Here is a 16,741-nt window from a genome sequence, read left to right as displayed (position 1 = left end):
GTTGAAAATAGCTGGGCCGGGCCCGGCGGCGTGGCCTAGCGGCTAAAGTCCTCACCTTGAAAGCCCCGGGATCCCATATGGGCGCCGGTTCTAATCCCGGCAGCTCCACTTCCCACCCAGCTCCCTGCTTGTGGCCTGGGAAAGCAGTTGAGGACGGCCCAAAGCCTCATGACCCTGCACCCCGTGGGAGACCCGGAAGAGGCTCCTGGCTTCAGATCCGTTCAGCTCCCCTGTAGCGGCCACTTGGGGAGTGGACAGAAAAGCCTTCTTTCTGTCTCTCCTTCTCTCTAATTCTGACTTTCCAATAAATTAATCTTTAAAAAATGTTTTTAAAAAATCAAGTCTGTAAAGGGGAAGCATTTCCAGGGGTTATGGGATTTTTTTCCACCTGATTTTGAGCTCCCTGGAGGTGTTAAAGCGCAAACAGGGCGTTCCATGTGCAGGGGTGGGGTACACGCCGCAGGCCCGCCGAGCCGGCAGGGGCCCTGCTGCTCCGTGCAGGTCCGAGGCCGGGCGCCCAGGAGCGGGGACTGAGCCGAGCTCAACACCTGTCGGGGCACACTGGCCGCACCCCACCGGCTGGCTCCTCCCCGCGGCCCCGGGGCGGGGCGCGCCAGGCAGGGCCGGAGCCTCGCAGCCGGGCCAAGGCGAGGACGGTGCAGGATGGGCCGCGGCGCGGGGCTGCCGTCGCTGCTGCTGCTGCTGCTGCTGCTGCTGCTGCTTCCGCCACCGGGCTCGGACGCCGCGGCCAGTGCCCAGCCGCCGCACCTGGTCTTCGTGCTGGCCGACGACCTGGGCTGGAACGACGTGGGCTTCCACGGCTCGGACATCCGCACGCCGCAGCTGGACGCGCTGGCGGCCGGCGGCGTGCTCCTGGACAACTACTACACGCAGCCGCTGTGCACGCCGTCGCGGAGCCAGCTGCTCACCGGCCGCTACCAGGTACCGCGGGGCCCCGGCCGGCCTCTGCGCACGCGCAGCTCGGCTCTCCTCGCCGTGGCGTCTTCCGGGGCCTTCGGCTCGGGGCGCAGGGGCTTCCGGGCGTCCGGGTGCGAGCCGCAGTGTCCCGCGGAGGGTCGAACGGCTCGGGCTCCAGGCTGCGTCAGAAGCCAAGGGGGCGCGTGAAGGCCAAGGAGAGCCCGCGGGTGCGGCCCTGGGGGACCCCCACAAACGGCACAGTCCTCGTTTTCGTTTTTCCACCGGGGTTCTGTTGGGGCCCACCCACCCCGCCGCCCTACTTCCGCTCTCGGTTCACCTGTGCGGCGCCGCACACCGCCTGATTACAACCTTCACTCTCCACCTCACCTGAACCTGGACCCTAAGTAACTTCATGGCCAGGTGCCTCACCCTTTAATTACTTAAAAACGAGAGGCCGAGAGGTAGCGCGTCTGACCCTGGGGAGGGGGGGAACGGGAGCCCAGGACTTCCCCAGTCTCTCCCATGGGGGGCAGGAACCCAGGGACCTGCTCCCTCCCGGAGTTTGGGGTGCCCTAAGCAGGGACGGGGAAGCAGGTACTACCTGAGAGGCCCAGTGCAGCTGACGGGAACGCCTCCCTTGGCGCTGCTGCTGAACAGTTCTACCTGCTTTATTGGTAGGTCATGGGATCCCAGTAGAGAATGAGGCAGAGAGCCACAGCCACTCCTGCCTCCTGAGCTATGGCTGTTGGCTCCTGGCGGCCGGCAGTGGCCCTGGAATCGAGAACTGAGCTGGGACTGGTAAGGGGGCATTATGTTAGGGGAGCAGGTGTGTGAACTGCTGTCTGACTGCTGGGGCTGATGTCTGACCCAGCACCCTCTTTCTTTTTTATTTATTTGAAAGAGTTACTGAGACAAGAAGACACAGAGGGGTCTTCCAGCCGCTGGTTCTTTTTCCGAATGGATGCAAAAACCAAGCAAAGCTAATCCAAAGCCAGGAGCCAGGAGCTTCTGGGACTCCATGCTGGTGCAAGGAGCCCAGGGACTTGGGTGGTCCTCAACTGCTTTCCCAGGCCACCAGCAGGGAGCTGGATGGGAAGTGCAGCAGCCGGAACATTAATCAGTGCCTTTATGGGATACTGGCCACAGGATTTAGCCACAGAGCCTTCGCGCTGGGCCCACATGTGTGTTATAACAAGGAAACTGAGTGTGGAGCGGGTTCAGTAACCTGCTTGTGGCCACAGGCGTGGTGGATGTTGACCAGGATTTGCACCAGGCTCTGCGGTTGGTAGTTACTACCACACCACGGTGCACACTCAGAGAAACTTCTAGTTGCTGAATGAGTCTGTTGGTTTGGGATACTTAGATTGTTCCTAAATGTCTCAACTTAAAAATTAATTCACAATATTTATAGTTATGCATTGCCCCTATTAAATGTAGGTGCAAAAAAAGAGTTGTTTGTAACTTCAGGCAGTAAAATGAGGAAATTTTAGAAAGAGCTGCTTACGACTCATGTCTGTGAACTTGGCAGCCGTCCTTCAGATGAATGTTTAGTGATGTTCTTTATAATTACCTAACTCCAGGTTACAGAAAAATACAGGGGCTTATCTTGTGGTCCAGTGAGTTAAACCTCTGCTTGCCACACCAGCATTCCACATTGGAACAATGATTTGAGTCTTAGCTACTCTTCTTCCCATTCAGCTCCTTGCTTGTGACCTTGGAAAACAGTCAAGGATGGCCCAAATCTTTGGGACTCTGCACCTGTGTGGGAGACCTGGAGGGGGATCCTGGATCCTGGTTCCTGGTTCCTGGCTTCTGATTGGCTCAGCTCTGGCTGTTGCAGCCACTTGGAAAGTGAACTAGTGGATGGAAGATCTTCTCTGTCTCTCCTCCTCTATATATATCTGACTTTCCAATAAAGATAAATAAATCTTTAAAAAAAATCTGGCCAGGCCAGGTTTCTCTGTAGTTGTTGGAGGACCTCTTGGCTGTGCCCTCATGGCTGGTCCAGCATACACTGTGGCCACCGGCGTGCAGGTTCCCTTTTCTGTGGTGCTCGCCAGTGTTGGTTATCGTCTGTCTCTTTGGTAGCAGCTGCTGGAGCTGTGGCGAGACGGTATCTGCTTGTGGTTCTGGTTTGCATTTCCCTGATGGCTGGTGATATTGAGCGTTTGTTCATAGGTTTGTTGGACATTTGTGTCTCTGAGAAATGCCAATCTGGATCTTTGCTGGCTTCTTAAATGGATGATCTCTCTGTGTTGTTGTGGCTGCTAGGGTTCCTTGCGCATTCTCTGTGCCAGTTCTTTGTCCTGTGTTTTTGTTGTGGACTCAGTCTGGGTGCTCACTGTTGGCCTCTCGATTTACTTGAAAGTCAGTGTTAGGGAGAGGGAGGCATTCCATCTGCTGGCTCACTCCTGGGGATGGTTCCAACGGCCAGGCCTGAGCCAGGGGGTGCCAGGGACACTCCCTTGGGCCATCTGGTGCTGCTTTTCCCAGGTCACTGGCAGGAGCTGGTGCCATGAACCAGTACTGTATGGACTGCTGCTCTCACACGGTGGCTGTGGTAGGTCACTGGAGAACCGTGTCCATTTCCAGTTTGTCGGTGCCCCTCAGGATCTTTGGCATTCCTCAGGTGTCTGCTGTAACGTGTCCTTTTCCAACCCCGGTTTTGTTTGAGTCTTTTTTTTTTCCCCTTGTGAGCCTGGCCAATGGTTTGTACATTTTTTTTTATGGTTTATTTATTTTTTATTGCAAAGTCAGATATACAGAGAGGAGGAGAGACAGAGAGGAAGATCTTCTGTCCGATGATTCACTCCCCAAGTGAGCCGCAACGGCCGGTGCTGTGTCAATCCGGAACCAGGAGCCAGGAACCTCCTCCAGGTCTCCTACATGGGTGCAGGATCGCAAAGCATTGGGCCATCCTCGACTGCTTTCCCAGGCCACAGGGAGGGAGCTGGATGGGAAGTGGAGCTGCCGGGATTAGAATTGGTGCCCATATGGGATCCCGGGGTGTTCAAGGTGAGGACTTTAGTCACTAGGCCAAGCCGCCAGGCCCGGATTGTACATTTTTTTTTCTAATCTTTCAAAGTGCCAACTTTTTATTTTACTGGTTTTTGTGTTTTTTAATAGACTTATTTTTATTTGAAAGGTAGAGTTATAGAGAAAAGGACACAGAGAGAGATCTCAACATATGGTGGTTTATTCCCCAAATAGCTGGCTGGAGCTGAGCTGATCCAAGGCCAACAGACAGAAGCTTCCTCCAGGTCTCCCACGCGGGTGCAGGTCCCCAGGTTTTGGGCAGTCCTACACGCTCATGGATGACCCAGGTGAAGCTCCTGGCTCCTGGCTTTGGTTTGGTCTGGCCCAGGCCCCTGTGGCCATTTGGAGAGTGAACCAGCAGATGGAAGATATTCTCTCTGTAACTTTTTTCAAACAAATAAATAAATCTTTAAAAAAAAAAAAACCTCTGCTGAATTTCTTGTTAATGGAACATGTTTTTCTAATTTCGTTATGGTGTTTGTCTGAATTCCCTTTGATCTCATTGCGTTTCCTTGTAATCTTTCTTATATTACTGAGAAGCAGAGAACAGAAGAGATACACACAGAATGTCGCCACCCCCCACTCACTGCACAGACGCCCTTGTTGGAGCTGGCTATTCTCTAGTTCACTGCCCAGATAACTCTAACGCCCCGAGCTGAGCCAAGAGGAAACCAAGAGCCAGGAGCTCCATCTGGGTCTCCCACTTGGGCAGCAGGGTCCCAAGGACTTGAACCCTCCTCTGCCACTTTTCCCAGGCCATTAGCAAGCAAGGAGCTGGATCAGAAGTAGAGCAGCCAGGACTCGAACTGGTGCTCACATGGGATGCTAGTGACGTTATTTGCTATATCACAATGCTGACCCCTAAAAATTATTTTTAAAAATATTTTATTTTTAAATATTTAAATTGGAATCTACATGCATGTAGTTTAAAAACTTGGCTGTTCCAAAAGGATTTACTTTGGGACCTCCCTTGCACACACACGCAGACACTTGCACAAGGTTCCTAACACGTCAGTTCCCATGTCTGCATGCAGAGGGCGTCCTCTGAGCTGTTTGCCCTGCAGGTGTTGTGGCCAAGAAAACAGGCAGATGCATCTACTCCCTCCTCTCTTACTCCGCTGATGACAACACATGCCTCCCAGGGTTTTGGACCTTACTTTTAAAAGTCATTCTATATTGATAAGATATAAATATAGAAGCATCCTCAGGTTTTTATGGCTGTGTGATGTTGTGTCAAGTGGACGTATTGTCACTTGGTGACCTCGCACATGAGATGGACATGGCTGTTATGTCCAGCTTGTTAGCGAATCCAAGAAAGCTGCTTTGCACCACACTCCTAGGAGAATTTCCCACACCATGGGATTTCCTGGGTTTCCCAGCCTGAATCCAGCTTGCTTTGTCCAAGGGAGAGCAGTGGTAATGGGTCATGACAGCTTAACACAAATAACTTAGGAAAAGTAATGGTGTACCCTCCTCCTCCTGGGGGCCTCGACCTTAGAGGTTTGATGCCTCTTTTCTGTCAACAGAAGAATCTGCCTCTGTATTCAGCTTGGACTGATGAAGGCTGAAGAAATAATGGCTCGTGTGGACGCGTAGCCATGCATGACAGATAGCACCGGACTCATGATGTTGCCACACAGGGTATTTTTGATGTTACTGTGGTGTCAAAAGCCAGTGAACAACCACCATGTCTTTTTCGGGGCAGTGTTCAGGCGGTCTCATGAGCTCTGCACACTTTCCCTGCCATATATGCTCTGTGTGCAGTGATTCTGCCCAGCTGTGGGACGCCTGGGAAGGAGAGTCCAGGCAGGGTGTGCTGGGCACGTTTTTGGCTTGACGGGTCGGTCAGCAGGGGCCTCTGTAGTGAGCTGTAAGTTTTCTAGAATGGTGTGTGTTCTATGGCGATTTCACACCAGTCCCAGCAAGTGGCTGGTTCTTCAAGGCCATGTGGCCTGTGCTGGTGTTGTCCGCTCTCAGGCGATGGTCAGGTGACTGTGTTTGGCTTTTTGTTTTGAGAAGTTGAGGAGCTGTGGTCCCTGGGATGCCCATGTCTGGTATTGAAATGCCTGGATTTGATTCTTGGCTCAGGCACCTGTCTCCAGCTTCCTGCTGAAGTGCACCCTGGAACCAGCAGGAGCTGGTGCCAGTACTGGGGTCTCTACCTCACCTGTGGGAGACCTGGGTTGACTCTCCAGCCACTGGCTTTGACCTGGCCTAGCCGCGACTGTTGAGGGCACTTGGAGAGTGAGCTCAAGGGTTAGAGATCCTGGTCCGTCTGCCTCCAACACGAGTGAACTTGATAAGGTGAAGCTGAGCACTGCTTGGAATTGTGGTTTCCGTCAAGTGGGAGTAGCGTGACTCATTCCTTGTTGTGGCACGTGCCGCCCAGCGTTGTGGCCAGGAGTGGGTAGCCTTTCCCTTCCTGGATGCCCTTTTCATTTATGCATTTTAAGTGGACTGTAAGAAGCCAAGTTCACGATTTCTCACATTGCGCTGAAGATCCCGCACATGTGTCGGCCTTGTTGGTCCTTTGTTTCCCTGGGATTCCGCTCCATCTCCTTGTCTGAATGAGTGAGGCCTTGGCCTTTGGCACAGCCCTGGAGGCCAGCCCTGAGCAGAGCTGGGTGCCCGGGTCAGCCAGGCCAGGCTTTGGTCCACAGACGTATCTCTGTTTCTCTCCCTAAGATCCACACAGGGCTGCAGCATGAGATCATCTGGCCGTGCCAGCCCAGCTGCGTGCCCCTGGATGAGAAGCTCCTGCCCCAGCTGCTGAAGGAGGCCGGCTATGCCACCCACATGGTAGGCAAGTGGCACCTGGGAATGTACCGGAAGGAGTGCCTGCCCACCCGCCGTGGCTTCGACACCTACTTTGGTAATGGCAGTGTGTGTGTTTCATTCACCGCAAGGCCCATGTGGGGTGGGGGCAGGGTGCCATGGGGTGCTTCCATGAAGATCAGCTTCTCTGGCTTTCAGGCCTTTGGCAGGAGGCAGTGTGGGTAACACCCTTCAAAATAGCATTTTAGGAAGAGGCTCATGGGTCTTTCTCGAGATGTTTCTCTACCTGTTTCTCGAGATCTTTTCTGTTCAAGCTAAAAGCCAAAGCAGAAAAAGTACAGGGGAAATCATTTGTGTGGGAGCCAGGACCATGCCATGGAGACCAATGGGCTCGTACCTAGCTGGGCCCAGGTGCCCACTGCACAGTTAACAGCATGCACACGCTGCCCGTCAGGCTAGTCCCGCTCTGGCTGACACTGCCGGTCTCATCCTGGCGTTGTTGCTGGATGTACTTGGACGGACTCAGTGTCGTCAAGTCAAGTGTGGGGGTGGGGCTCCTTCTAGCACATGCAGCTCGGCTGTCTTTTCCACCCAGGCCTTGCCTAGGGAATGCGCTGTAAGTATTCAGAACTTTGGGCTAAAAGCCATGGTGTGTACCCAGAAATTCAGATGCACTAGGTAGAAAGGGAATTAATAGGAAGTAAACTTAACCCACTCTTGGATGAACAAACATCCCACATTTTTTCCCAGTGGGAATTTATTCAGGGAGAGTGTAGGGGACCCTGTGAGGAAAGAGAGCTGACCGTGAGAAGGGAGGGAGAGGCAAAAGGCAAGGGGGCACTGCCAAGTGCAGCAGTCCCCGTCCTGGTGGAGCACCCTAACCGGGTGTCTGGGCAGGGCTCAGTGGGCGTGAGGTGGTCATGGGCTCCCTATGGGGTCTCCTTCCCAGTCCCAGAGGGGAGGCGGTGCATCACGGGAAAGTGATCATCGTGGATCTGCGTGGGAAGGGTAGTTGCAGGCGTGGCGTTGGACAGAAATGGCAGGACCATCTTCCAGTTCGTGCTCCTCCTTCACCCTCTGCCTGGTCCCTCAGGAGCCATTGCATTGTGCCCCTCTGTGGCTGTCAGGCCGCCTTCTTCCCTAGCTCAGCACCAGGAGCCTCGTCCCTGAGTGACTGCCTGGGCAGGCAGCTGCGCGCCCCTCAGCATTGTGGTAGGCACGTGGCCGGCGTGCGTCTTCCTGGGGTGCACTGCCCAGAACATTGTTCCCGTCTTCTGAGTAAGGGTGTCCATGCTCCCGTACCACACAGACTCTGAGGTGTTTCTTGGAGCTCTTGCGTCCTGCCCCCATGGTCCATCATGCGAGGGCGGAGTGGACTCTAGGAGCACACTCCCACCGATTGTGCGTGGATCAGCACGTCCTTTGCACGTGGCACTCTGTGTCCATGCACTTTTGCATGTGTCACTCTGGTATAAGCGAGAGGCCACCCTGTGACGTCATCTTGGGGGCTGGTGTTGAGCACAGCGGTTAAGCTGCTACCCGGATGTCTGCATCCATGGCAGAGAGCTGGGCTTGTGTCCGGTCTGTTTCCCACCCAGCTTCCTGCTGCCATGCCTCCAAGCAGGGGAGGGCTTCAGCGGGCCCTGCCACTCCAGCCGTACACCTGCGTCAAGTTCCTGGCTCCTGCCTTCAGCCTGGTCTGGCCTTGGGTGTTGTAAGCACCTGGTGGAGAGAACCAGCAGGCGAAGTTCCTTTCTGACACTGTGCCTTTAAAGATATAGCAAATGAGTTTTAGCAATGTCAGTTATATGGAGGCCCAGGGATTCACTGTATTTCAGATCTTCAGTGTGTTGGCTTGTGGAAAGGGAGGCCTGAACTAAAAGTGAGTCGGTAGGTAAGGTGTGCAAGACTGGTCCTGTCGGCCAAGGGGACGTTCAGGCCCCTCGTGTCATCCTCATTCTAGGGCAGGAGATGGCTGGCGGTCCAGCAGAGCTTGGGTCTGTCCCCAGGGGTTAACGTTCATATATCACACAGCTCAAGCGTAGGGTTCAGGGCATTTTAGCGAATCCTTGGTGTGCTGCTGTCCTCCCAGCCACTCCCATAGCTGCTCCCTCAGCCTGGGAGCTCAGCCTCATTCTGTCTCTGTAGATGGTCCCGTGGGCATTTTACATACGATGCCAGCACAGCTCCTGTCGGTGTCTTCGGAGAACAGGGAACACTTGCAGAAGTCACACTTCCTTCTGCGCTCAGGTTGGCCCACTGCCCGTGGAGACTGGGCTGGGTCGGGCTGTGCCCGGGGCCCATGGAGACTGGGCTGGGTCGGGCTGTGCCCACTGCCCGTGGAGACTGGGCTGGGTCGGGCTGTGCCCACTGCCCGTGGGGACTGGGCTGGGTCAGGTTGGCCCACTGCCCGTGGAGACTGGGCTGGGTCGGGCTGTGCCCGGGGCCTGTGGGGACTGGGCTGGGTCGGGCTGTGCCCACTGCCCGTGGAGACTGGGCTGGGTCGGGCTGTGCCCACTGCCCGTGGGGACTGGGCTGGGTCGCGCTGTGCCCGGGGCCCGTGGGGACTGGGCTGGGTCGGGCTGTGCCCGGGGCCTGTGGGGACTGGGCTGGGTCGGGCTGTGCCCACTGCCCGTGGAGACTGGGCTGGGTCGGGTTGTGCCCGGGGCCCGTGGAGACTGGGCTGGGTCGGGCTGTGCCCACTGCCCGTGGAGACTGGGCTGGGTCGGGCTGTGCCCGGGGCCCGTGGGGACTGGGCTGGGTCGGGCTGTGCCCGGGGCCCGTGGGGACTGGGCTGGGTCGGGCTGTGCCCGGGGCCCGTGGGGACTGGGCTGGGTCGGGCTGTGCCCGGGGCCCGTGGGGACTGGGCTGGGTCGGGCTGTGCCCGGGGCCCGTGGGGACTGGGCTGGGTCGGGCTGTGCCCACTGCCCGTGGGGACTGGGCTGGGTCGGGCTGTGCCCACTGCCCGTGGGGACTGGGCTGGGTCGGGCTGTGCCCGGGGCCTGTGGGGACTGGGCTGGGTCGCGCTGTGCCCGGGGCCCGTGGGGACTGGGCTGGGTCGGGCTGTGCCCGGGGCCTGTGGGGACTGGGCTGGGTCGGGCTGTGCCTAGGGCCTGTGGGGACTGGGCTGGGTCGGGCTGTGCCTAGGGCGGGCCCCTGGCTCTGTGTTCTTGGTCGTGTGTTGTCTCTTCCACCAGTGGGTGTCAGCATTCTCCTGAAGATGAGGCCTCCCAGCTGTGCCCTGGAGGCGGTCCCCAGCCGGGAGCCCAGCACCATCTGAATTCCATGTATGTGGTGTGGTCACGCTGGGCGTCACACCCCATCACATGAACCATAAATGGTCTGCGCTGTGAGGCAGCTTTCAAGGATTAAAATGTTATTGCCACTTTCTCAATTTGAACTGGGATCTTTTAAACTTACTGGAACCACTTCCTTGGAGAGTTAACATAGAACAGAGCCAGTCCTTCTAGGTCTGTGTTTGTGGACGGCAAATTCTCACAGCTGCTGCTGCTGGTAGAAATGTTAAGGCCGAGTGCTCTGCTGGCCTCGTGCCAGGCGGCCCTGACGTTATTGGTGCTGAAGTGGCCATTTGATGGAAGAGTCCCGGGTGCTGACGGTGTAACACTCTGATCCAGGCTACCTCCTGGGCAGTGAGGACTACTACGCCCACAAGCGCTGCGCCTTCATCAACGCTCTCAATGTCACGCGCTGTGCCCTTGATTTTCGCGATGGTGAAGAAGTTGCAACAGGATACGTGAACCTGTATTCAACCAATGTGTTCACCCAACGGGCGACTGACCTCATCGCAGCCCATCCACCCCAGAAGGTAAGTCCTGATTCCTGGCCAACACCCAGGAATGCTGGGCCCACAAGGTGGCCACTGCCGATCCAGGGAGAATGGAGTGCTTCTGAGCTGCGTGCCATGGGGTGCTGTGTGGGATCTGGCAGAAGGCATACCTTGCACTTGGAAGGAGCTCTGAACGGCTAGTTCTGGGGGACAGATACTGTGCCAGTTCTGTGTTTCGGTAGAAGTCTGGTTTGCTAGTTTGGGGGTTTGTGTACTCGGAGCGATTAGCAACATGGCTCTTTTTTTTTTTTTTTTTTTTGAACAATTGGCTTTGTCCATGATGAGAGTTCTTTTAACTCCTTTTGAAAGGCAGAATTAGAGAGAGAGAGAGAGAGATCTGTTTGTTAGTTTACTCTTCAGTGGCCATAATGGCTGGAAGTGAGCCAGTCCAAAGCCAGGATTCTTCTCAATCTGCCACACAAGTGCAGGTCCCCAGGCTTTGGGCCGTCCTCTGCTGCTTTCCCAGGCTATCAATAAGGAGCTGGATAGGAAGTGGAGCTGCCATGGTGTGCCTGAACTGGTGCTCATGTGGGATGCCCGCACTGCAAACAGAGGGTTAGGCTAATGTGCCCAGCCCCAGCCCTGGACCTTTTGCTTCTTTAAGAAGGATTTATTTGGAAGAGTGGCAGAGGGGGATCTTACATCTGCTGATTCACTCCCCAGATGGCCATCTGTGGCTGGAGTGGATCAGACTGAAGCCAGGAACCTGGATCTCCGTCTGGTCCCCCATGGGTGGCCAGGGGTCCAAGCAGTTGGACCATCTGTCACTGCTTAGCAGGGAGCTGGCTTGGAAGAAGAGCGGCTGGAATCCCAAAGAGAGCTCTGATAGGAGATGCTGCCATCACTGGTGGCTTAATGCCCTGTGCCACCACACCCACCAAGGTAGACCCCAATGGGGCACATGAGGGGAGACCCCGGAGCTGCTCTGTGACAGAAGCACAGCTGTAGGGGCAGGTGGGAGGATCCCTGTATGAGTGACGTTGGCAGATGAAATTAACACATCTTCTGGTGAAAAAATCACCCCTCAGCCTGAGGTGGAAGCATTTCACACACCTAACCTGCTGGAAAGCTCCTGAGAAAATGTACTGCTGAGCAGGCAGTCGTGCCGCCTTCCTGAGGTGAGGTGAGTGTGTTCCCTCGGGGCTGGCTGCCGTGGCAGGACTGCATTGCTGTGGCTGACGGCCCCGCCTTCTGCGTGGTGATGAGTGCCAAGTCAGGATTTTGCCTGTGGGGTTGTTACTGCGAGCTTGTCTGTAGTGCCCGTTCAGTCTAACAGGTGCAAGAGTTGAGGGAATAGACATTTTGCTCCCAAGGGTTTATTTGTTTTTCTAAAGGACTTCTTCCAGACCTCCTACGTGGGTGGCAGAGTCTTGAGCACTGGGCCGTCATTCAGTGCACTGCAGGTCACCAGCAGGGAGCTGGATTGGAAGCAGAGCAGCCAGCACACGGTCTGGTGCACATGTGGGTTGCCAGTGTCACAGGCGGCGGCTTTACTTACCGCACTCCAGTATGGCCCCGGGTGATGAAGATTTGGTCTCAAGAGTTACCGTCCTGCGGCTGAGCTGCTTGCAAGGAAGGGGGAGCAGGGCACAAGGGGGGCCAAGGACATGGGCAGCTGTGTGTTGGCCTTTGGTCAGGTGGTAAGGGACGGATGGGGTCAGGCCCCAGGGCATGTTGGGAGGCAGGGTCCTGTGGTCATCTCTACCTTGGCTGGCAGCTGCAGTAGGCTCCTCCTGGTGCTGTGGACCTGAGCAGTGCCCCTCCCCCTCCCAAAGCCCTGCTGTCGTCATCAGGTGGTCAGTGTGTCCTGTGGCCTCCCTGCCTACGGCACTCTGTCCCACAGGCTCTGGGGTGCCTGTACCAGGGTTGGGAGGATCCCCATGTGACCATGTGTGTGGAGCAGGGGCAGAGGCGGAGCTGACCAATGTCCGACTTTCAGGGTGTTTTCCTGTGGAGGTGACCGGCAACTGGAGCGTGGGCTCCACGTGGGTGTTGTCACTATCCGCACACCTCCTCCTCACTAGAGTAAGTCCTGATCACCTTGATGTGGAACTGTTTCAAAAGTGTTGACATTGGGAGAAGAGTACCTGTAAGTTGCTAAGATCTGATCTCAAATGCCCCATGTCTCCATGGGTGTTCATGGTCATGGGTTGCGTGACGCACCCTGTGATGTGTGTTTTCAGTGTGACCTGCTGGTTGTCTTGGTGTTAATTTTAACGTCCATCTCGCCCAAGCCCCCCACGTGTGCGTGTTTTCTTCGCAGCCTCTGTTTCTCTACCTGGCGCTGCAGTCGGTGCACGAGCCTCTGCAGGTCCCCGAGGAGTACCTGAAGCCCTACGACTTCATCCAGGACAAGAAGAGGCGGCACTACGCAGGCATGGTGTCCCTGATGGATGAAGCAGTGGGGAATGTCACTGCAGCCTTGAAGAGCCACGGGCTCTGGAACAACACGGTACTCATCTTCTCCACAGGTGAGTCTGTCTGCAGGAAGACCCCTCTTCCTCGCCACAGCCTGTGGTACCATGAAAACCCAACTGCAGCCATTTAGGTCGAATGGCTTTCTGACCATGAAAGTCACATGCGTTGAATGCGGGCAGAGCAGAAGGGAGGGTGGGAGAGGAATTCATTATCTTGCCTGAAGATGGTTCTCCGCGGGCTCTCGGCCTCTGGTCCCTGGCCTGCATTCTGCAATGGCTCCTCCTCTCTGCTTCAACAGGACATTCTGTGCTTCCCTGACGAGGCACTAGGGGGCAGGTGTGAGTCCCGTCCTGCCCTGGGACTTGACACTGCTAGCCTTCTGCTGCAGCTTCACCAATGCCGGTGCTTGGGTAGTAGGCCTGGCCTCGCAGTTCCTTAGGTGGTTTTTTTATTTTGTTTTGTTTTGTTTTTCTTCTGTTTGGTAAACTTCCTTGTGATTATCGTGAGAGCTCTGTGCTGAATTTACAAACACATCTGTGAGCGACTTTGTATATGGGGACTGTCGGGGTATGGAGATGCGTGTGATGGGTAATCTGCATATTGCACTCGTGGCTTTTCTGTTGTTAAAGGATTTTACTGGGCTTTGAATCCAGCCTGCTCATTGCTTTGAGTGTTTATTGAGCACTTACTACATGTGAGGCACATTGGCAAGTAGGCGGCCCCAGTTAATTCACCTTGCTAGTACAATAACCACTTCTTGGGGGCCTGTGGAAGGCATGAGAGCCAAGGCAGGCCGGCGGGCAACGCTGCTGGTCCGGAGTGGGGCAAGGCCAGACTCTGGTGCTGCTGGTCCGGAGCCGGGTAGGCCAGTGGGCAGCGCTGCTGGTCCGGAGCGGGGCAGGGCCAGGCTCTGACATTTCTGCCCTGAGATGGTGGCCTTGTTGCAGCTTCCAGCAGTCTTCGTTGCAATGGGCTGCAGGGTCCACCCGAGAGGAATCGCGGGGCTGTGCCCAGCATCCCCCCCCCCAGCAGCCCATGAGCTCTCTTTAGGTGCTGTGCTTTTCCCAGATGTGCCTGCCTTGAGAAGGGCTGGCTCTCAGCTAGAATCAGTTTTGCCTTTGAAGCACCTGCTCTGTCTTGGACTTCGGCCCTGGCCAAGCATCTAGTAAGTAGGGAGGCCTCTCAACTGACCTCACTTGGGAGAGCCAGCTGTGGCTTTGGGACGGCCTTGGTGTTGAGGTCTCAGGGAACAACCCACAACAACAAGAAGCTAAGACCTTTTACATGGACTTGCCCATCTCTCAGAGTGAGAAGAGCTGGAGGCCGGAAGGTGACGGAGCAGATGTCTGCTGTAGAGACAGCAATGAGTGTTTCAGAGCCAACACCTTCCTGAGATGAGAGCTCCTGCCGCGGGGGAAGGAGCGGGATGGGATGGGCGTATCATCTGGAGGTGAAGGGTGCCGGGACGAGCAGAAGTAGAGGTGGGGGCTCCACGGCCATGTAGCATCTTGGCATGGCTCTCCTGACAGCGCGTCTGGGCGTCCCAGGGTGCGTGGGGGAAAGGGGCAGTGTAAGTCTCTCATGATATGTGAGAATAGACAAATATTCCCAGGTCAGCATTTCCTTTATTACATGAGCTCAAAAGCTATTTTAAAGCAGTCAACGTTTCATAAATAAGCATAACACTTTATTTATTCAGTTGGCTGAGCTAATACTGCGTGTCTCACTGAGACAGTGAGGCGACCTTGAGCACGGTGGTCCTGCACTCCGATGCCGTGTTGTGTTCACAGAGATCTTGTGCTGGGGACCCCTGGGCTTCGTTAGGTCAAGCCCACCACGCACATGGCATCTTCATGGCTCTGCTGTCTGCAGTGTGCTCAGGTTTTGTTTAGGATCCTTGGGACAGTTCAGAGGCAAGCCTAGGCTAACGAGCTCTACTCTTCTCCATCCTGTCTGCTTTCCCTAAGACGGTTTGCTGGTTGGTCTTTGATTTTTGTGTGTGTGTGTGCTCTGGAATACTTTATGTGATGCTTGAAAGATCTTCCTACTTAATCTGACTCCTGGAAACTGTTTTTTTCTTATTTAAAATGTATTTATTTATTTGTAAGGTGGAGTGACAAAGGTGGAGAGAGCGTGAGCAAGCAAGTGCCTTTCCGTCCACTGGGTCACTCCCCAAGTGACCACAAGGTCTGTTCTAGCACAGGCTCAGCCATGAGCCGGGGGCTTCATCCGGGTCTCCCACATGAGTGCAGGGTGCTAGGACTATCCCAAGTGCGTTAGCAGGGAGCTGGATTGGAATTGAAACAGTGGGGACTCCAATACGGCAAACTGCCAGAGTGGCTTAACCCACGGCACCACAATGCTGGCCCCAATCTGGGAATTTTTCTAACAGGTATCTCTGTTGTATAATTTTTTGGCAGTTATGTCTGGGTGTGGGTCTAGAAACATTTCCAAGTGAGTTTTTCCGAAGACAGCAAACCCTTTGATCTGAGCCTGTCCTCCCTTGCAGGGAGCTGGCCCTGACCGAGTCCCGGCTGCCCACTCTGCCCCACCTGGTTTACTCCTGAAGGATATCTCAGAGTCACAGCCTCCCTGCTGCTCTCTTCCACGTCCCTGCAGTGTCTCAGCACAGTTTCCTTTACTCCTTCAGTGGGACGGAGGCGATTGCCAATGGCCTCCGGCGATCCTGCTGAGCTCTGTGGCACACTGCCCACCTTAGATGGAGCGTTGGCTGCGAGTAGTCTCTGTTTTGTTCTGTGCCCTCTCAGTTATCACGGAGGGGACACCACTGTCCCTGGTCACCAAGCCCAGGGAAATTCCTTCTCTGCTCACCCCTGTTGGTTTTCTATCGGCATCCCATGTGGTGGGACCCTGCTGGGCCTTACTGCACCGTCTCCTCTTTGAGCCCCTGGCTGTCAGCCCAGTTTGCTGGCTTCTCTTGCATCCCAGGGGATATGACCAGGAGCTCACGTGGTTCATGCCACGGTGCTGGCCCCTCTCTTGTAGCTTTTGTTCCGCCTGTCAGGAGGCGATCCAGTTGGACTTCTGTACAATCTTGCTCTCTGCTTCTCACAGGAGCGCTCCAGAGCTGGCTTCGGTGAGGTTCCGGGCCCGCTCCTCCCGTCAGTCCATCTGAGGTTGCGGTGGCTTCCTGGCTGGAGTGAGGCCTTCCCGTGGCCAGCTGGGGACCACTGCTGGCACCCTGTTGTGGTTGGGAGGGCCTGGGAACACCAAGCCCCCATGGGGGGACTGCCCCTCCCTGGGGTTCCAGTAACAAGAGATCCCCCCTACCAATTCTAAAACCAACAATGAGAACGCGCTTGAAGAAGCCCCAGCCAGTCTTCCTGCTGACTTTGGCATCATTCCTGTGATTCAACAAAAGCCTGCATGTGTGGTTCCCGCTGCCCAGCCGCCAGGATGCTCCCTACGCCTGGGGCAGCCCTTGGCCCCCAGCGCACCCCTGTGTGCTTTCTTAATGAGAAACGTTCCTGAGATTGCCAGCACTGCGGGCCTCCTTGGAGTTGTCTTTCACACCACAGGCCCCAGACGGTCCAGTCTCAAGTGTGACAGCTCACAGTACAGTGTCATTTCTTGTTCCCTCTTTGAAGAAAGTAGTTTCCTTCCCTGACTCTATTTTAGTAGTTGTGTGTCTGTGTGTGTGTGTGTGTACATGCGCATAAAGGATTGTTTCACACAATGGAGCAACATGAAAAATGGCAACCTCTGCTGGGGGCACTACGAAAACTT

The 16,741-nt window shown here is 55.5% G+C and overlaps 1 protein-coding gene across 2 annotated transcripts in view; it reads left to right on the top strand.

The window, feature by feature from the left end:
• The first annotated feature begins 652 nt into the window (after positions 1 to 652).
• Positions 653 to 16,741, top strand: part of ARSB (arylsulfatase B) — a 72,119-nt gene continuing 56,030 nt past the window's right edge. For both annotated transcript variants that reach the window (XM_058656427.1, XM_004586316.2), the window contains exons 1-4: positions 653 to 942; positions 6,640 to 6,826; positions 10,365 to 10,555; positions 12,840 to 13,047. In XM_058656427.1, coding sequence (XP_058512410.1) covers positions 664 to 942; positions 6,640 to 6,826; positions 10,365 to 10,555; positions 12,840 to 13,047 — 865 coding nt within the window. In that variant the 5' untranslated portion in view covers positions 653 to 663. The remainder of the gene's footprint in view (positions 943 to 6,639; positions 6,827 to 10,364; positions 10,556 to 12,839; positions 13,048 to 16,741) is intronic.

Source organism: Ochotona princeps, chromosome 28 (genome assembly GCF_030435755.1).
Source record: "Ochotona princeps isolate mOchPri1 chromosome 28, mOchPri1.hap1, whole genome shotgun sequence".
NCBI classification, from domain to species: domain Eukaryota; kingdom Metazoa; phylum Chordata; class Mammalia; order Lagomorpha; family Ochotonidae; genus Ochotona; species Ochotona princeps.
Note: the sequence above shows the minus strand (reverse complement) of the source record. Positions and strands in the feature narration are given on the sequence as shown.